This window comes from Schistocerca nitens, chromosome 1 (assembly GCF_023898315.1).
Source record: "Schistocerca nitens isolate TAMUIC-IGC-003100 chromosome 1, iqSchNite1.1, whole genome shotgun sequence".
Classification (NCBI taxonomy): domain Eukaryota; kingdom Metazoa; phylum Arthropoda; class Insecta; order Orthoptera; family Acrididae; genus Schistocerca; species Schistocerca nitens.
Window position 1 is genome coordinate 1,047,528,500 of NC_064614.1, and position 19,479 is coordinate 1,047,547,978.

Here is a 19,479-nt window from a genome sequence, read left to right on the forward strand (position 1 = left end):
TGGCCAAAAAATCTCTCACAAGCAATGATGAATGAGCAGGTGGATTGTCATGATGCAAAAGCCATGAACTGTTTTTCCACAATACTGGACTTTTTTGTGTATTGCTTCTTGCAAAAAGCACATAACATCAAGTTAATACTCATTACTGACAGTAAGACCAACAGGCAAAAATTCATGATGCACTATGCCACGGTAATTCAGAAAAACAGTGAGCAAAACTTTGACATTTGATCAAATTTGGCATGCTTTTTTCGGTCTTGGCTCTCCAGGATGCTTCCATTGGGACGACTGGGCTTTGGTTTTGACATCATAAACAGTAAACCCATGTTTTGTCAGCAGTTATGACCTTTTTTGAGTTAATCAGGGCCATCATTGATGTCATTTAAGAGTTACTGAGCGATGCTCATGCAATGATTCTTCTGATCAAAATTGAGAAGTTTTAGAACAAACCTCACTGACACACGTCTCATGCCCAAAACATCTGAAAAAATTGCATGACATGAGCCGACGTATATGCCAACATCCTCAGCAACTTCTTTTATGGTAATTCGTCAATTTTTTTCGCAACTTCGAATTTGTCATCTGTTGTTGATGTGCTGGGGGTCCTCAGCAAGGTTGTGTTTTTGAATCTTCTCAGCCATCTTGGAAGAGCTTGTACCACTTGTAAACTTACTTTTTTTTTTACTTAGAGCAGACTCACTGTATGCCAGTGTCAACATTTTAAGAGTTTTAGAGTACTTTATTCCATTTTCTACACAAAATTTGGTGCAAACTCTTTGCTCCAATTTTTATAATAATCAAAAATCACCGAGCATACTAAAATACATCTAACCGTTCTATATATAAAAGACAAATGAAGTATGCTGTACACTTGAAACTGTGAACATATATTCGGGACATGTGCACCAACTTAACAAAAAGAGATCGATAATTGAATGTATGTTGCCTGTGCAACAATTTGAAAAGTCACCTTACGTTTTGAACAGCCCTTGTATACTCTCTTTCAGACATATGAGTAGGGAACACTTCACTATCTGAATTTCTATTTATGCCATTTGGTCTCAAAAATGCTACAAAGACATGGCAATGCAGCAAGATGATGTATTAAAGGAGCTTCCATTTTGCTTTGCACACCTTCATGACATACTAGTGTCCTCACCAAATGCCTGGCTACATGAACAACATGTACAGGAGCTTGTCAGCGGCGCTGGCTGAAGTGGCCGTGCGGTTCTAGGCGCTACAGTCTGGAACCTCACGACCACTACAGTCGCAGGTTCGAATCCTGCCTCGGGCATGGATGTGTGTGATGTCCTTAGGTTAGTTAGGTTTAAGTAGTTCTAAGTTCTAGGGGACTGATGACCACAGCAGTTAAGTCCCATAGTGCTCAGAACCTTGTCAGCGGCTGAATAACTGCGGCATATTCAGCAGAGTAGAAGTGATCTTCCTAGGACACACTGTTTCGGCAGATGGTATTTGTCCATTACCAGAGAAGACAGCAGCTCTACCAGTGCTGAAGCCCAGAAGACTACCATAAATTATGTTGTTTTGTAGGAATGGTCAACTTTTATTGCCACCAGCTCCAAGCAATGGTGGCTATACAAACACCACTTCCAGATACAATCACAGGGCACAACACCACAAGCTGATGGTGTCTCAAGTGAGGCATGGAAATGGAATAAGTTTTCTGTGATCTTCATGCCAGTCTAACTAGTGCATCACTCCTTGCTCACCCAGTACCATCTGCACCCATGGCAATAGTTGTAGACACTACACACACTAACAAATAACTCAAACAACACTGGGAACCATTAACTTTTTTTCCAAAAAGTTGCAACAACCACAACATCAGTAGGGCACATCTGACACAGAACTGCTTGCAATTTATGAAGCCATTAAGCATTTTTGACGACAAATTGAAGCTTGCCTTGTGACAATGTACACCAACGACGAAATGATAGCCCTGCCTTTCATGGCAGGTACTACTGACTACAAACAATGCATCACCACTCAGCAGTCCGTAAATGTGTCGGCCATGAAACCAATTTTCAGTTTCCTTACATTCCAGGCACTCCATGCTCCACTCTATATGTGGAGGGAGGGGGGGGGGGGGGGGCAGGATGTATGGGAATAATCAGTCCAACAACCAACTGTAGTGTGTGTTACCTATGGTACAAGAGGTGTCTTTTATGTTACTCTCAATATCCAGTTATCTGTGGTCTTTTACAGACTTGTATTTGTATTGCTAGAAATAAAAAATAGTTCTGCATATGTAGCTTTGTGTGGTATGTAAGCCTTACCCAGAAATTAATGAATATGAGATGTTGATGTTTGTTGTTGATTTAACTGGTTAAAAAAAAACAAAAAAAACAGGGTGTTTATTTTAACATGAGGAAACTAAATATCTCGAAAACACATTGTACAAAAGAAGCGTTCTACGTAAAAAGTTGATATTAGTAAAGGGGACCTCTGTCTGTACTACAAATGACTTCCTTCTAACCACCTCTTCTGTGTGGGTGGGGTCAACTTTGTATTTTCAAATGGGGATGCCCCAATTTTCCTGCATATTTACATTCTGCACCAAAAAATATCTACGGTTTACTCAAACCATTGTTTCTCATTTGTGGTAGATGGTGCAGTAATTGACAAATATCAAGTGTGCCTTTTTTGCAATTAAGAACTGGTGCATTTGAGTCTACATTTCATTTATGATGTAAATGTAAACTCATGTGTTCTAACAGTTGATATTTATGTTCAAAATTTACTTTAGAGCTGCAACTTTGATTGTACAGTACAATTTGGTTAATCGTTCCAGTGTCTCATTGAAAGTATGTTTAGTGTGATCCAGGAACAACGATGTTTATGTATTGGGATGCTTGATATTGGTGAGTCACCTTGCCTGTCACCGATGGTGTGCTTGATTTTGGTGTTTTCCCGTGCCTATCACCATTGTGGTGATTGATTTCAGAGAGTATCCATGGCAGGTGCACTCATCGCTATCACTTTGCGCATATTCTGTCTTATTACAATGGTTGTGGTTTGCATTCTCCTGTAGCTGCATAGCAACCATCCCTAGAGTTGTGAAGGTTGGCTGGAAACACACTGAAATCAACCGCACTGATGGCGGCCACTGAAATCGAGCATCTCGATGGTTTTTGGGCTGACAACAATCATCCCTTTAGGGAGCAGAAAACTATGTTACCATAAAAATAGCTTATTTTCCAGAAATTAGAATGTCTACTTTGTACAATAAAATCATACTTGTAACACTAAAGTAATGTCTGAACATCAGAATCAACTTGAACAAGAAGATTTACATTTACATCGTAAATGAAATGTAGAATCGATGCATTGGGTCTTAATTGCAAAAACAGGCACACTTGATATTTGTCAATCACAGTGCCATCTACCATAAATGGGAAACAAAGATCTGAGTAAACCATACATATTTTTTGGTGTACAATCCAATATGCAGTAAAATGGGGGGTTACCATTTGAAAATACAAGATTGACCCCACTCATGCAGCAGGGGTGGTTAGGAGATGGCCAGCTGCAGCACTGACAGGTGTTCCCTTTACTAATATTAACTTTTTGTGTAGAAATTTTTTTTGTGCACTCCAAAATTTTTGAGATATTTAATTGTCTGTATATGAGCACTTAGTCACTATTTCTAGGATTATTTTTGCTCAAGAACATTTCATTTTGTTGACACAATAGCCCGTAAGAGACACATCGAGATTTTTAGACTCTGTTTCAGTATATTATAGAAACCACTATTGTTTGTTAATGCTGTGAAGAATGGACTTGCATACACAAAGATAGAGGAGAGAACATTTCTGAAAGGTAATGTAGAGAGTTGCAAGGGCTGTTATTTCTTATGACTAAAGTAATGAACATTTTCTTTCTTTGTCAGTAATGAACACACTCATCAGCTATTTTATTTCAGTCAGATAATACATTTAATTTAACACACTGAGACTCGCCTATTGAACATTAATATACATACTACTTATATACATCACAATACAACAGTTGTGTTATGTAAACATATGTGATTGATGATGTTTTAATTGTTCAATTTACACTAGCCTTTGTATAACAGTATAATTACTATTTCCTAAAAGAAAGTAACTCGGTGAAATTCTATGTATTGATGAAACTGATTGTTCATAACGTAAAAGTTTTTTAATGTATTTGTTGTCAGCAGAGATTGGAGTACTGTATTTTGCATAAAAAACTTTAGCATTAGATTCACCGCTATTGTAGGTTAGTAAAATTTCATTTATTTTTAATGATACTTTACATGTTGCAATGTTAATTGGAAAACATATTCACATTACAAAATTCAATATTAGAAAGCTCTCCATTTAATCAAACAATTTATTTAAATTATGTTTTTATTCTCTGGTGGCCTTGATGTCACATGTGAAATGACTCGTTTGGGGTGTGTCAGGAAAGTAAGTACTGTTTTGGATCAAAAATCAAATTTTTTTTTCAAACCAAAATTTGTTTTTACAACAAAGAGCATTTCTTAAAATAATGTTCTGCATAGAGCCACAAGTGTTCAGGCATTTTTCATAGCAGCAAACTAACTTTTCCTTGTCCTCTTCATAGAAAGATACTGCGAGTGAAAACAGCCATTCGGGGACACCATTTCTTGCTTTGTCATCTTTGTCGAACACCTTACTCCAAAATCATGCTTAAAGTGGTAATTAGAAGGAGTGAGATCAGGGCAGGCCAAAATAAAAGGTGTGGAATGCTCAGTCAAGGCAATGTGTGTTGCTTCATGACAGTGTCTCCATTCTGCTGGTGTCACTAAAACCTTATTCAACAATTTGTTTGGGAGCACTGTGATCACCCACTGCACAGCCCTGATCATGCACCTTCTCACTACCACTTATTCTTGAACTTGAAGCTTGATTTTGAAGGAATGTGCTTTGACCATAATGACGACGCAAAAATGGTGTTCAGCTGTGGCTGTCTTCACTGACAGCATCTGTCTATGAAGACGACACACAAAAGTTGGTATCTATTATGATAAATGTCTGAGCAATGTGACAACTATGTAGAAAAATAGCTTAATAAAAGCGCTTTCTAGTAATTTTTTAAAAATTTTTTATGAGTTCTGTTCCAAAATGGTACTTATTTTATGGACTCGTTTTTCATTGTAATTTTCACATAACTTAAATTGTAATAATACCTAAAACTGAAAGCACTGTTGAGATGTTATATATGTGACTGTGGCTGCAACCACATGGGCAATTCAGGTTGTGGCAGATTTTGCTCAATTTTTTCACAGTTTGACACGGTTATGTCTCAGTTTGACTTTTAATGAAAATTTTTGTAATGTAGAAATGAGAAGGAAAGAAACTACAAATAAATTATGGATGTCTGAAAATTTTGGTTAAGGAAACATTGTTTGTAATGGCATAAGGATACAACATGTTCCAAGAGAATCATACCAATACTACCTGCAGTGAACAGAAAGGATGTGGCAACATGATGAACAATCCTCAACACTTCTAATTCATCAAAATAAATACACTGCCAGAAAAAAATAGTACATCTGGAAAGACAACATCAGTTTCGATCCGATGATGCCACCTGGGGGGATAGTAGATATACTGATAATCATCTGCCAACTAGTGTAGTGGCATAGCTACCAGAGTGCCATCCATGTCTACCCTTTAATAGGGAGTGGTCACAGCCAAGTGGCTCAGTGTGGTGCAAATATATGAAGTAAGTGGGCAACCATGCCCCTGAGATGCACTCATGCTTCCTACAGCCAACTGAGTGAGTTTGAAAGGGATCAAATTGGTGTGCTTCTGAGGAGTGGGATGATCTTTTTGAAAAATTGGCACACAAGTTGGACGTGTTGCACCAGCTGCAAAATGATACTGGTATCAGTGGTCACATGAACATTCTCACACCTGTGGAGAAGGCTTTGAATGCCCACATGGCACAGACACCCACAAGGATTGTTGTGTTGAAAGGGCAGCAGTGGCAAGTCATACTACAGGACAGATAAGAAAGCTTGTGAGTGCAGACGTGTCAACACACATGCACATCTCTAGCCATCTTCCAGTCACACCACTGTACTGACATGCACAGCTAAACTGGTTCCATTAAAGGATCATTTGGAAGATGGACTGGCATGCCATGGTCTTCAGTGATGCAAACAGATTCTGCTTGCAAGTGACGGTTGTTTGAGCATACGACATAGACCTGGTGAGGAGGGCTGTCTCATAGAGTGCATCCGTCCAAGACACTGTGCCCCCACCCCAGGCCTTATAGTCTGCGAGGGTGATAAGCTACAACATTCATTCACATTTGGTGTTTTTGGAGGGGACACTAACAGTACATGCACAATGTTGTTAGACCTGTTCTTTTGCCATTATTGCAACAGGAAGGAGCTGTGTTGTTCCAACAGGATAATGCTCGCCCACACACTGCCTGTGAAACTCAATGTGCTCTGCAAGATGTGCGGCAACTTCTTTGGCCAGCATGATCTCTGGGCTTGTCTCCCGTTGAGCACGTGTGGGGTATGATGGTATGTGGCATAACATATCCCAGGACATTATTCACCATTTGTGTGATCAACTGGATGCCAGAGTCAGCGACTGCACTGCTGCCCATCAAGGCTACACCACATACTAATATAGATATTTCAGCCTGGGTCAATACTTGGTAACTCAGAATCACTTGTGCTATTGATCTATAAATGTAATCCTTTCATGTAATCCATACACACTGTTGCAGCAGTAACTCATGAGTGAACCAGAAACTTTTAGAAGGGTGTACTGATTGTTTTCCAGCAGTGTATTTGGATATTATTGACTCATTACCTGTTCCAAAACATTTTTATCTTTTGCAACAATCTCTGTCAGTTAAGAAGACGACTGCAATTTTTGAACTTAAATTTACAAGCAGTTACATCTTAGTTGTGAGCAGGGATGTTTCACTGAGGAACAGTTTATGATTTCATCCTACATGCTAACGCTCAACCACAACGCACAACAGACTGTGAATCTCACAGAGCATGTGTAGAATGCTCTAAGGATGCATAATGCCGCTTGAAATTCTCCTACCCAGAGCCGTGCTACACTGAGAACAGCTTTGCAGTAGATGGAATACACTTCCTACGGAGCTCATACACATTGTCATGAACAACACTGCACATCAAGGACAGCATGATCACACTCAATATTGATATTTCTTGCACTACACTCAACAGCTTTATTGAGTGCTCTTAAAACATGTTCTCACTTCAATCATAAATTGTCCGTCTGAAATTATTCACGAATAGTTGATATGTACATGATATATGGTGCTTGAAAGAGAGAGAGAGAGAGAGAGAGAGAGAGAGAGAGAGAGAGAGAGCTGTGATTACACTATAGGCTGAATGAAAACGGTGTTAGCGGAGTTTCAGAATAGGGGGATTGCAGGAATGATTTATATGCTGCACAGACAGTTCCTACCTGTGTAATTCAAAGGAACTTAGTACTGAGGGAGAGAGGTGGATGGAGAACTCAAAGAGCGCTTGTACCGAAGCAACTGTTGAGGTCATTGGTGTTGTGTGTAACATGTTGAGCCACTTCAATGTCAAGTTCGCAGTTAGCAACAGTTGGCATTGACTATTTATGTTTGACATACTCTTGTAACACACCAAAGTTGCTACATTACAGATATATTTAATAGCTGACTTTAAATGTGGCCTTATGTCTGGTATACAGGAAATTGTGGGTGGATGTAGGGGACAGGGCTTGCACCTGGGTTGTCCACAGATGAATGACATGTGAGATGCAATGCTGGGACAGAGATGACACAGAAATGGGAAAAGATATTGGTGTACTGCATTGTTTGATGGACAGCAGATCATCATTTTGTGTGATGAAGGCGAGATAATACCTCATCCCATAGCACAATAAGAGTAATTGAAGCCCCAGCAAAGGATATGGTTTTTTCACAAGCTGGCTGATGTTGAATCAGAAGAGAGTACTTTCAAGAAGAGCTTTTCACACAGGAAACAGCAGATGGGAAATCAAACTTATTTAACTATGGGAATTTATCACACATTCTGCCTTTATTTGCAATTACCACTAATACTGGAGGTCAGCTTTAAAAGAAATATGGCATGCACAGTGAAAGATATAACAATCTTTTTCATACTGCCTCAATTTTACACTCAGTAATTTGTAACACACTAATTCCCATTTCATGTAAATATGCAGGAATTCTCCATAGACAGTTACAATTTTTGGCAGTAGTTTGAGAGGGGAACAGATAAAATTCTTTTCATGTAGCACTTATAATTGATATACTGATAAAAAACCAGTTTAACTACTCTCCAAATAACCAGAAAACATAACTCAGAAAACCATTACATTCTAATTTTTCAATAACTCCAAAGAATAGTAATTTTTGTGCACTCCACACATTCCTCAGATATATTAGTACAACATTGCTCATTTGTCTCTTAATACTCATTGGAGAGTGTCATATTACAGGATGTAATTTAAAAACTTCAAAACGTGTGTTAAGTAGTTCGAACTTAGAACATTACTCCTTCACAGTATTGATGGGAGAATTAGTCTCATTTAGGCACACATTAAGCTCAGTGTATGTCTGAGTAACAGGTTTTAACACTGTACCAAAAGGAAAATCCATTTGAGAAAACAATAAAATTATGAGTCATTACTTACCTTCATGAGGTGGAATATTGGTACTGCCAATAGCCCCCCACCCCCTTTATCTTTCCTCACAACAGGTGAGCCCCTATCATCTGGGGTCTGAGTGACATGCCCTTCATTTCATTAATATTTTTATATGTGGCTGTCAGTAGTACAAGTATTTTCCATCCCAAAATATTGTAGTACTGCATAATAATTTAATGACAGCACTGAGAACAAATAAAAACAGACTTCCAGTCGTTCAAGAAACAAATTCCACTTTCAGATCACACCACAGGTGATTATTTTTAATAGTGCCTTTGTTCTACACACTGCAAGGTATATAGATAAATAAGATGTGAACACATTATATAAAATGACATTACTAAAATGCAACAGAACATATTCAAAAATTAAAACAGTCAAAAATAAAATAACAAAGTTTAAAAAAATCTTAATTAACATTCAGTCTTTACGTTCCATTAATATTTCATTTCTGCTGTTGGTTCCTTATTTGTCTTGATCCGTATGGAAATTCTGGGTTGTTTCTCCAATTTAATTCTTCCTATATATGTATTGTATGGGGATCCAAAATAGAGGGCGTCTTCAAACTCAACAACATCACTGATTCCTGAGAGAGTACCATCCAAGCAATGCATGCTCTCTAATACTTTCCCATCCTTACCTAGTCTCAATAAGGTAAACCGTTTTGGTTCCATAAATCGTACAGATTCAAAATGTCCAATCTGAAAAATAATTTTTATTAATAAATTAATCATCTTTAACTGACCATTTGAAAAGTTGTTATTTCAATGAAACAAACTACATCTTTTTAAATGACATTTATGTCAAATACAACTTAATTACACCAAAATGCATGCACTATAGATACATTTTAAGTAATTCCTTGTGGCTTCAGATTTAACACTGTTGTTAGAGCAACATGAACACACAAGAGTAGCAAGAGATCTACATGTTTGTAGTCTTTTTGTAGAACAACACTAAGACAGTACTTATTTTTCAGCACTGGTACGAAAGAAAGAATATCCCACCACCATCTCCTTGCAAGTGCAAATGTGTCCCAAAGTCTGATTTTTAAAAGCTGTGAATTAACTCTGGCAAAGAGACTGTAAGTCAAACATCATGACCACTAAGTTCTCTTAACTTATGTGAAACCCTCATCAATTGTTTATATTTCCACAGGATGCCTAGAAAACAAGCAACTAAATATAGAATATGAAGTTAAACATAGAGCAGCAGCATTAACACTCTTCTAGCAATGTACTGACGATGATGATGATGATGATGATGCACTTTTTTTTACCATGTTACCACCTGCGAGAATATAGGGGGATCGAATCTCATGCAAAAAAAATTGAAGACTGTGACAACTAAATACAGGCAAATGGTGTCCACCAACAAGATAGTATACATAAATTCCAGGACGGTACTTTTTATGTAAACCAATGTAGTAGACACATACTATGAGATTTTGTGGCAAACATTAGTGACCTCTGACTAAATAGTATTTAACACTGCCACGTGTATTGGTAGCAATGGTGATTCACTACAGTATGGACCACACAAGGTTCTAGACATCATCAATGTCAAATTATTCCTACCACAGACAACTCATGAACATGGTACATGGTGTGGTACTGTCTCCAACATTTGGAGACTGTTGAAGGAAATCCTGAGATTTTCCATTGGTTTCAAATCTTGAGACACTCAGGCCAGTCCAGATGTGTGATTGCTGCAGAATTTTCCTCATGCCATGCTGCTACAGTTTCAACTTGGTAGATAATGTTAGTCCTCACTAAGGTGTTGAGAAAATAGCAGAAGAAAAATTTGGTTGTTTAGCACCTCAATGTTCCCATTTGACTTCAGGTACCTCAAAAATCAACAAAAGAAGATTAAACCATCCCTAGAATATCAAAAATCCTCCATCAGCATACACCAACCTTTGAACTTAAGTCCTTCTAGTAGGCTTCCTGAGATTCACGAACTACACAAATGTATTTTGTATGTCAAGATAAGATGTTTTCAGTTCATAAAGGTTCACTGTTGGTTTCTCTCCCTTCAGTCCAATCACAAAAGTTAGTGATCAGGTGTAAGCAAGAGTTTCTATCATTCAACTCTGATTCACACCTCAATGCATAATGTTCATATCAGATAGCATTCTTTGATAGAATTCTTGAATACAGAAGATGAAACGCTCATTCACATTCATGAAAGTTTGAAAAATTTGTACATTGATGCAACAGTGGATATCAGCTCTGTCAGATGATGGGTTCATCACTGTAATGGAGCTGAAGGGCAAACACCTTTGGCTGATGAAATGCGAAATGGCAGGCTGGTTACTGCAGTCACTCCAAGCAACATTCAGTGGGTCAATGACATCATTTGTGGAGACAACTGTGAGACTGCAGATGATTTGTGTTGCATTAACTCCCTCAATAACGGCAATGTTATGATGATTCTTCAACAACTGGGATACTCAAAGGTTTGTGCAACTTGCATACCAAGAATGTTAACCAACCAAAATAAAAAGAGGCAAGAAAAACAATTGACTCCCAACTCTTGCAGCACTTCTGTTTGAAGGAAGAGGAGTTTCTGGAAAAAATTTGACCAGAGATAAAACATGGGTTCATTTTTTTAAAATCAGAATCAGAGAGGCAGTCAATGGAATGACATCACAGAAACTCACCAAAGAAGAAAAAATTCAAAACTGTGCTGTGGGATGGAAAGTTAAGGGGGAAGAAAAAGAAACAGAAATACGAGGCATTACTTTTTGACTGAAATTTGTAAAACATGCATTAGACAAGTAAATGCTGAACGAGGTGTGAGGGATAATAAAGGACCACCAGTGAAGAGATTATCGGAACTTTTTTTCCCCAAACTAGCTCGAATGCTTCTTTAAGGATTTGGGAGATTCCATAAAATACCTGTTGAGGACAATTTTGAAACTTGAAATTGTCATCATATAGAATAAATAAGTCAACAAACCAAGCATTTCACTCAGAGATAGAGGAGCAGAGGAGATAATATCAGTGTCAGCAGCACATGGTGCAGCAATTTGTCCATATTACCTGGTGTAGGTGGGACGTCATGGCAGACTGCATCTTCAAGAGTGCTTCCACAGGAAAATAAATCAAGATGAGTCAAATTGAAGGACCTGGCAGGCCATTTTACAGCATCCTGCCCAGTAGTCAGAGAATTTCTCATTAGTGGTGTTAACACCAAAGTCACACATTCTGACTGCCTTACATCTCAGTTTTAGCACATTCTTTAGATACTTTTGTGAAAATGTGACTTGGCTCACCCTGTATACAGTTTTCTTTCAAAATGTAACTATACAAACAATAAGCAAGTAGTAGCAGTATATAAGCAGCTATTACTCAATATACCTGAGGGAAAAAAAGCAGTATTTTTGTTCATTTTATTATGCTAAATTGAGCCTGATTAAGCAGTACAAAATTTATTACTGATTGATGATACTTAATTATTAATTACATGAAACAAGGGAAATGCAACCATCTATGTATAGAGGACACATGCGTTGTGCACAGGAACACATAATAGAAAACAGATGACACTAGCTTTCGAGCTCTACCTAGCTAGCACAAGTGTGTACGTTTGGCTGTCTGTGTGGTTGTTTGTGTGAATGTGTTTACTCTCAACAGAAAAAAGAAAGAGCTCAAAAACTAGTGTTAATTGTTTTCTATTACATGTTTCTTTGTGCCATGCACCAGTCCTCTATATGTAAGTGGTTGTCTGTCCCATATTTTACGTAATTTTCCATCCAGAAATTTCTGTTATTAATTTTGAACAGCTGCGTGTGTCTGTTAATGTGAACCTTAATTTGGGCCGTATTTCTGAAAGTTTTTCACCACGACAGAATGTGTACACTACCACTGAATGAAAGGGCTGTTGATCTTCAAATAGTTAATACAAAATGCTTACATAAAGAGTGTACAGCTATAAAAAACATACCCAGTGAGTGGCTCTCTTGACGTAATAGTTAGGATAAAAACGTTCAATGAACTGAAATGGCATCTCCAGCAAAGCCAGCAACCTGGCAAGAAATTTTCTTAGGACAGGATATTCACTAATGATGTGGTTAAATGCTGGATGATCTTTATCTGCTGGAAATGCTAGTGCAACAAAGTAGCTTCCTTTACCATCATGGCTCAAGTTGTCAGGAAAACCTGGTAATTTATCCACAAATATATCATTTGACCCTTTCTTTGCACCTTTAAGATAGTATCTGAAAAAGAAGGAAAAAATTAGCATACAGTAGCACCTAAAAAAGAAGGAAAAAAGTATATAATCAACATTTCATGCCTGCATGTAGAACAGAATAGGAAAAAATCAATATTAATCCAGTGTAGCAAGCCTTCTATATTGCATCTGGTAACACCTCACAATTCTCTCTGTGCCATCATTGTGGTGTTTTTTATTATCACACAAAAAATACCTTTTAGGTTCTCTGTTCCTTGGTCTGTTTACCTGATATTTAAACAATGAAAACTCCACATAGTTTGCTACTTACCATAAAGGAGATACAGGAAATTGCAGACGGGCACAACTAAAAGACATTTACACAAAGCTTTCAGCCACTACTTTCATCAGCAAAAGAGAAACACAGAAACACACACCATCCGTATGCACAAACAAGCACACCTCGTACACTCATGAACCCCAATTCCAGCAGCTCAGGCCAGGATGCAACTATCTGTAGATGGCAGCAAAAATCTGGAGGGACCAGGGAAGGTGAAGGGGAAGGGACAGTAGTGCACTGGTGGGGGCAGGGTGGGGGGACGGAGGACCACTGTCTGGCAGAGTGTACAGGGACTAGAATGCCAACAGGTGCAGTGTCAGGAGGTTGTGAGGCAGGGAAATGGGGAAAGAAAGGAGCTAAAAGGAGAGGGGTGAAGAAAGATGGGTGGGTGCATTAACAGAGGGCAGCAAACAGAAAGGCTAGGAGACGAGAATGGGGAGGAGATGATATGACAGAAGGGGTGGAAACTGTTAGGTGGAGGGTGAGAGGACAGTATGTAATTGTAGGTTGAGGCCGGGATAATTATGGGAGAAGAGGATGTGTTGTAAGGATAACTCCCATCAGCATAGTTCAGAAAACTAGATGGTGTGTGAGAAATCCAAGTGGCTTTGGTAGTGAAGCAACCAGTAAACAAGCACATTATGCTCAGCTGCATGTTGTCCCACAGGATGGTCTACTTTGCTCTTGGCCACAGTTTGGCAGTGGCCGTCATCCTGATGGACAGCTGATTGGTAGTCATACTAATATAATAAGCTGTGCAGTGGTTGCAGCAGAGTTGGTAAATGACATAGCTGGTTTCTAGCATGATCCCTGATGGGGTACAATAAAACTGCGACAGGACTGTAATAGGAAGTGTTGGATGAGTAGAATGGGCAGGTCTTTCACCTGGGTCTTCCACAGAGATATGATCCTTGTGCCAGGAGGTGGCAAGGGAAGGTATATAAACAAATCCGCAGCACTGCCATGGGCACCACATGGTACCCTCATATGCCATCCTGTTTATGAGCTATCTACTGGAGACCTTCCTAGTCCCCCAAAACGCCAAACCTTTGGCCTGGTTCATGTCCACTGATGATATCTTCATGATCTGGACTCAGAGCCAAGACATCCTATCTTGATTCCTTCAAAACCCCAACACCTTCCCTCCCATCCGTTTCACCTGGTCTGGGGCTTGTGGTCTATGTCAAGCCTTGCTACTTCTGGATCACGGGGTCGTGGGTTCGATTCCCGGCTGCATTGGGGATTTTTCTCTGCCTGGGGACTGGGTATTTGTGTTGTCATCACCATTCCATCATCACTGATGAATGTGGCTAGATTGGATGGTGTACAGATTGAGAATGTGTATGGGTGCTGATGACTGTGTAGTTGAGTGTCCCACAAAGCAAACCTCCTCCTCTCTGGTGATTGGCTCCAACTGCACCACTGTCCACATTAAAACCACCCAGCGTACCTGCATTTTAACATCTGTCATCCCTTTTGCACTAAAAAAATCCCCCTCCCATATGACATGGCCACCCAGGTGAGGTGTATCTGCAGTGACAAGAACTCCCTTGCCCAGAGTGCTGAGGGTTTCACCAAGGCCTTCACAGAAAGGCACTATCCCCCAGACCTGATTTGCAACCAGATCTCCCATGCTGTTTCCCCCTTGCATCCCCGGTCCTTCAACCACCCCCACGAACTGGCCACAAAGGAGTGCCCTCTTCATCACCCAGTACCATCCCAAACTGGAACAAATGAACCACATCCTCCACCAGGGGTTTGATCATCTATAATCATACCCTGAAATGAGGGACATCCTATCCCAGATCTTTCCCACCCCTCCTAAAGTAGTGTTCCAGCGCCCACCCAACATCCGCAACATCCTGCTCCATCTCTATGCCACTCCCAATCCCACAAGGATCATATCCCTGTGGAAGACCCACGTGCAATACCTGCCCAATCCACCCACCCAGCACTTCTTATTCCAGTCGTGTCACAGGTTTATCCTACCCTATCAAAGGATGGGCCAGCTGGGAAACTATCCATGCCATAAACCAGCTGTGCTGCAACCACTGCACAGCGTTTTATAGTGATATGGCTACCAATCAGCTGTCCACCAGAGTGAATGGCTACCACCAAACTGTGGCCAATGTGTGTTTCTCTGTTTCTGTTTTGCTGTTGAAGACTATGACCAAAAGCTTTTTTACAAGTGTCTTTTAGTTGTGCCTATCTGCATCTCAACATTTCTTCTATACAGTAAGTAGCAATATTTACCTGATATTTATTTTTATTTGTTTATTTAGTAGTGCACTATGGGTGTCAAAAGGGGTGAGGTTCAAATCTCCTGCGCCATCACGCCCCCCCCCCCCCCCCCCTGCAGTATTATAAGTAATAGCTGGATTTTCCATTAGCATAGGTCCAGCAGAACAGTGACACCATTGGATGTGTAGAACCAGCAGCCCCAGGTAGCAGACAAATGCATTAAGGCATCTTCGTAGTGTGCACACACAAAAGATGCGGGCTATGTGCATACTGACAGCAGGTGGCCAATGACACAGACCATCATTACAAATGAGGCTTTGCTGTCACAAAGAACAGCATGTGAGCACTTGCGGTTGTGCCCACAGGTGGTGGTCAGGCTGCAGGAACGAGTGATTCATTCTTTGCACTATGACTCCTCCAACCACACTTGAGGCCATTGCTCTAGATACTGCAAGCAAGAACAAATTTGTCTTGTTGTCTCAGAACATGCTTTTCTAAAACCGAGAGAGAGAATGGATCACCAGAAGCAGAACCATTAGATTTACTTAGAAAAACACAGACATTAGTTTGGCAAAATCAGCTGTAAAATTATTCTCAAAAATCATTGGGTCACAAAGAGAAGAAACTCTTCTTTTTATGTTGGTATTTCAAACAAAGTACTAAAAAGACTGAAGAACATGGGATAAACAAGTGACCTCTAATTATAAAACTGTTTCCTTTCTTTTCTTGTTCACAAACATTTCTGAGTAGGTGACTTCCAACAAATTACTTTCCTGAGAATAACTCATTAACGACAGCAAGCTTAGTGGTCAATGCAATAACCTTTTGACAACAGAATCCTTATCAGTGGTCAATGTATAATGCAAGAATCGCTGGGTAAGATCAATTTATGAGGCAGAACTGCTGGCCTTCACATACCTTCAGGAGGTGAAATGTGTCCTATTGTCAAAAGACACACATAAAAGTAAAAGAAGAACTAACAGATCCTTCTTCTGGAAGAAAAGAGGAATTGGTTATAGAAGGATAAAATGAGAGATCGGTCACACAGATCCAGAATGAGAATGATCCACCTGTAGTGAGAACAAGGGTGTACATAGATGAAGGGGAGTGGCAAAGGTCATACACAATGACATGTGTGAAAAACTGCCATGTCTTGCATGGTGTTTATATGTGTTACTTCTGTGCTGCTAACTTTATTTGCAATAAATTTTGCACCCAGTATCCACATGTGCTGCTAAATGTACCTATAAACATATATCATGGTACCACACACAGTTAAGGAAATATGACACCATAAGCACTGAGATGCATTTAAAACTGCTGCATTGTGCATGGTGTTTAAATTTATTATTTCTTTTCAACTAACTGTGTTTGCAACAAATTTTGCATACAGTAGCCACCCATTCTGCTGAATGTACATACAAAATTATATCATTGGATGACACACAGATTGAGAGATATGAAGTCATAAACACTGAGATGGATCGAAAACTGCCACATCGTGTGTGACATACTTCTTTGCTACTAACTCTGTTCATAACATATTTTGCCGACAGTGCCCACACATGCTGCTGAACATACCTACATAAATTTATAATTGTGCGACATACAGTTCAAGAGATCTAATATCATAAACACTGACATATGTAAAAAAAATACCACATCATCCATAAGGTTTTAATACATTTATTCTTTACTACTAAGACACGCCTAATGTTGAGTCAGCTTAAGAAAATCCCTGTCATCTGGCAGCACTTTCGGCAGCTTTCAACTGTGAAGTGCAAATGGCTGTAGGTGCAAATGATGATCTATGAAGAGGCATTGTCGTAGAGATGCTTATAAAATCGCATTGTAACAAGCAAAGAAGCTGAAATTGAATCATGTTCCTTAATATCGATAGTGTACTTAAATTTATGCACATTTATTTCTGCAGCTGTTTCATAATTTAAACCCTGTTCTCACAAATACATGGAAAACTGTCAGGAGAGCAGTGTACTGATCATATGCCTCTCTATACCACATCCACATGACAATGCAAGGCGGAGGATGACATGGCAACTGGCAGATATCTCTTGGGCCTTCAAGGCCCCTTAAGGAGCTCATTTCAAAGTGTTACATAGTCTGGTGCTACAAGGTTATATACTTGTCACTGCAATTTATTTGTCTACTGGATTTTAAATTAACATCCAGGTTTCCTAAGGCATTTTTAATACATCACTAACCTGAGCTTTGTTTGGAGAGATACTGCCTACAAAAATCGTATGTACATGTGGTTGGAGTCGTCTTATGTCTTGCTGACTTCTGAGTGGTTTCTGCCCCTGGGATAGCAACCCATGTGACTGCCTCATTAGTGCTATCGTTGTTGGTTTTTTGCACCCCCATCATTTCCACAGCTTTCCTTAGCTTGCTTACGATTGTATGGTATCTAGTGAAACTGATGAGGTGTTTCCAGAATATAATTTTCTCTCTGCTGAGGAGTGTGCACTGTTATGAAACTTCCTGGCAGATTAAAACTGTGTGGTGAACCAAGACTCAAACTCGAACTCAAATCTTGGTCCAGCATACAGTTTTAATCTGCCAGTATTTTCATATTGGTGCACACTCCACTGCAGAGTGAAAATTTCATTCTGGAAATATACACCACGCTGTGTCTCAGCCATGTGTCCGCTCCTTTCTTCCAGGAATGTCTGTCCCTCAAGTTTCACAGGAGAACTTCTGTGAAGTGGGGAAGGTAGAGGATGAGGAAATGGTAGAAGTAAAGCCATGAGGATGGGCTGTGAGTCTCTATTTGGTAGCTTAATTGGCAGAGCACTTCCCTGCGAAACGTAAAGGTCCCAAGTTTGAATCTTGGTCCTCCGGCACACAGTTTCAATCTGCCATGGAGTGTGATGATGTATTGTTTACGATTTGGTTTTGAATGTTGTAATGAGGATGATTTTGTTTCAGCAATAATAAATTTCTTTCAACCACAAAGCAATGCTAATGTGAATCAGAGCAGCTATCAAAATATAAAAATGTGGAACTGCTTAAATGTAACACTAAAGATCTAATGCATTCGACTAATATGTGGAGTCAGTAGGAATTTGTGCAGCAGCAGAAGTACAGAAAGACAGAACATTATGAATAAATGGTTTAGCACTATTCAGGATAACACATAAAAGTTTTGTGTTCAGTGCAATTATTTATGGAAATGTTCAACCTTAGTCAAATGTGTTATGCTATAGCCCATTCAGCCACTAGTAAAATGGATTAAAGTTCAGATACAGTTGGCTACAGTAAAGTGTGTGAAAGAATCAAGCGAGGTTTATAATTGCACTGCCCTCAGTCCTAAAAGGAAGTAATGATTTTAGCTAGTGCTTTTTGTCAGTTGTGTAATGAGAGTAAAGTTTTCATATAATAATAGGATTTATTACTGAAGAAAGGTTATTCTGCAGATTCCTTATTTGAATATGAAGATCAAAGTGAGTTTATTTTTTAGTTAATGGAATAATGAAGTAAGTAAAGAAGCAAGGATAGATGGTAGTAATGCATTAGATGGTAGTAATGATGCATTGATGAAATAACGAAGCAATAATGAGAAGTAATGAAAAATATGTTAGATAGGACACCAGTGGTTAAGAAGCCTGACTTTGCGTTAGGGTAATTTTGGTGAATGCACTCCTCTAGCTCACAAAGTTCATAAACAAACTCTATGATGAAAATGGAGACTTGAGTAAATATGACATGGTAAATATGTACAGACGCATATCATTTTTGTGTAGTAGGACCTTTTTGTGAGTTAGGAAGCACATTAAGTATTTGTTATGTGAAGTGCGACACTCAAAAGAAAAAGTTAAATGAAAGACTAATGATCTGAAAACATAACAGCTAGGTGCAATATAAACTGCTGCTTATTTTGTTTTACATGATATTGACTTTGTTAATTAATGATATGAATATAATAGAAAGAAACATCCCACATGGGAAAAATATATTAAAAAAACAAAGATGCTGTGACTTACCACACGAGAA

The 19,479-nt window shown here is 39.1% G+C and overlaps 1 protein-coding gene across 1 annotated transcript in view; it reads right to left on the reverse strand.

Annotated features, from left to right (window-relative positions):
• Positions 1 to 8,962: 8,962 nt before the first annotated feature.
• The window catches only part of LOC126197214 (adipocyte plasma membrane-associated protein Hemomucin-like), a 117,680-nt gene continuing 107,163 nt past the window's right edge, over positions 8,963 to 19,479 (reverse strand). Inside the window, exons 7-8 of the mRNA XM_049934623.1 lie at positions 12,660 to 12,933; positions 8,963 to 9,412 (exon numbers count right to left, since the gene is read on the reverse strand). Coding sequence (XP_049790580.1) covers positions 9,149 to 9,412; positions 12,660 to 12,933 — 538 coding nt within the window. The 3' untranslated portion in view covers positions 8,963 to 9,148. The remainder of the gene's footprint in view (positions 9,413 to 12,659; positions 12,934 to 19,479) is intronic.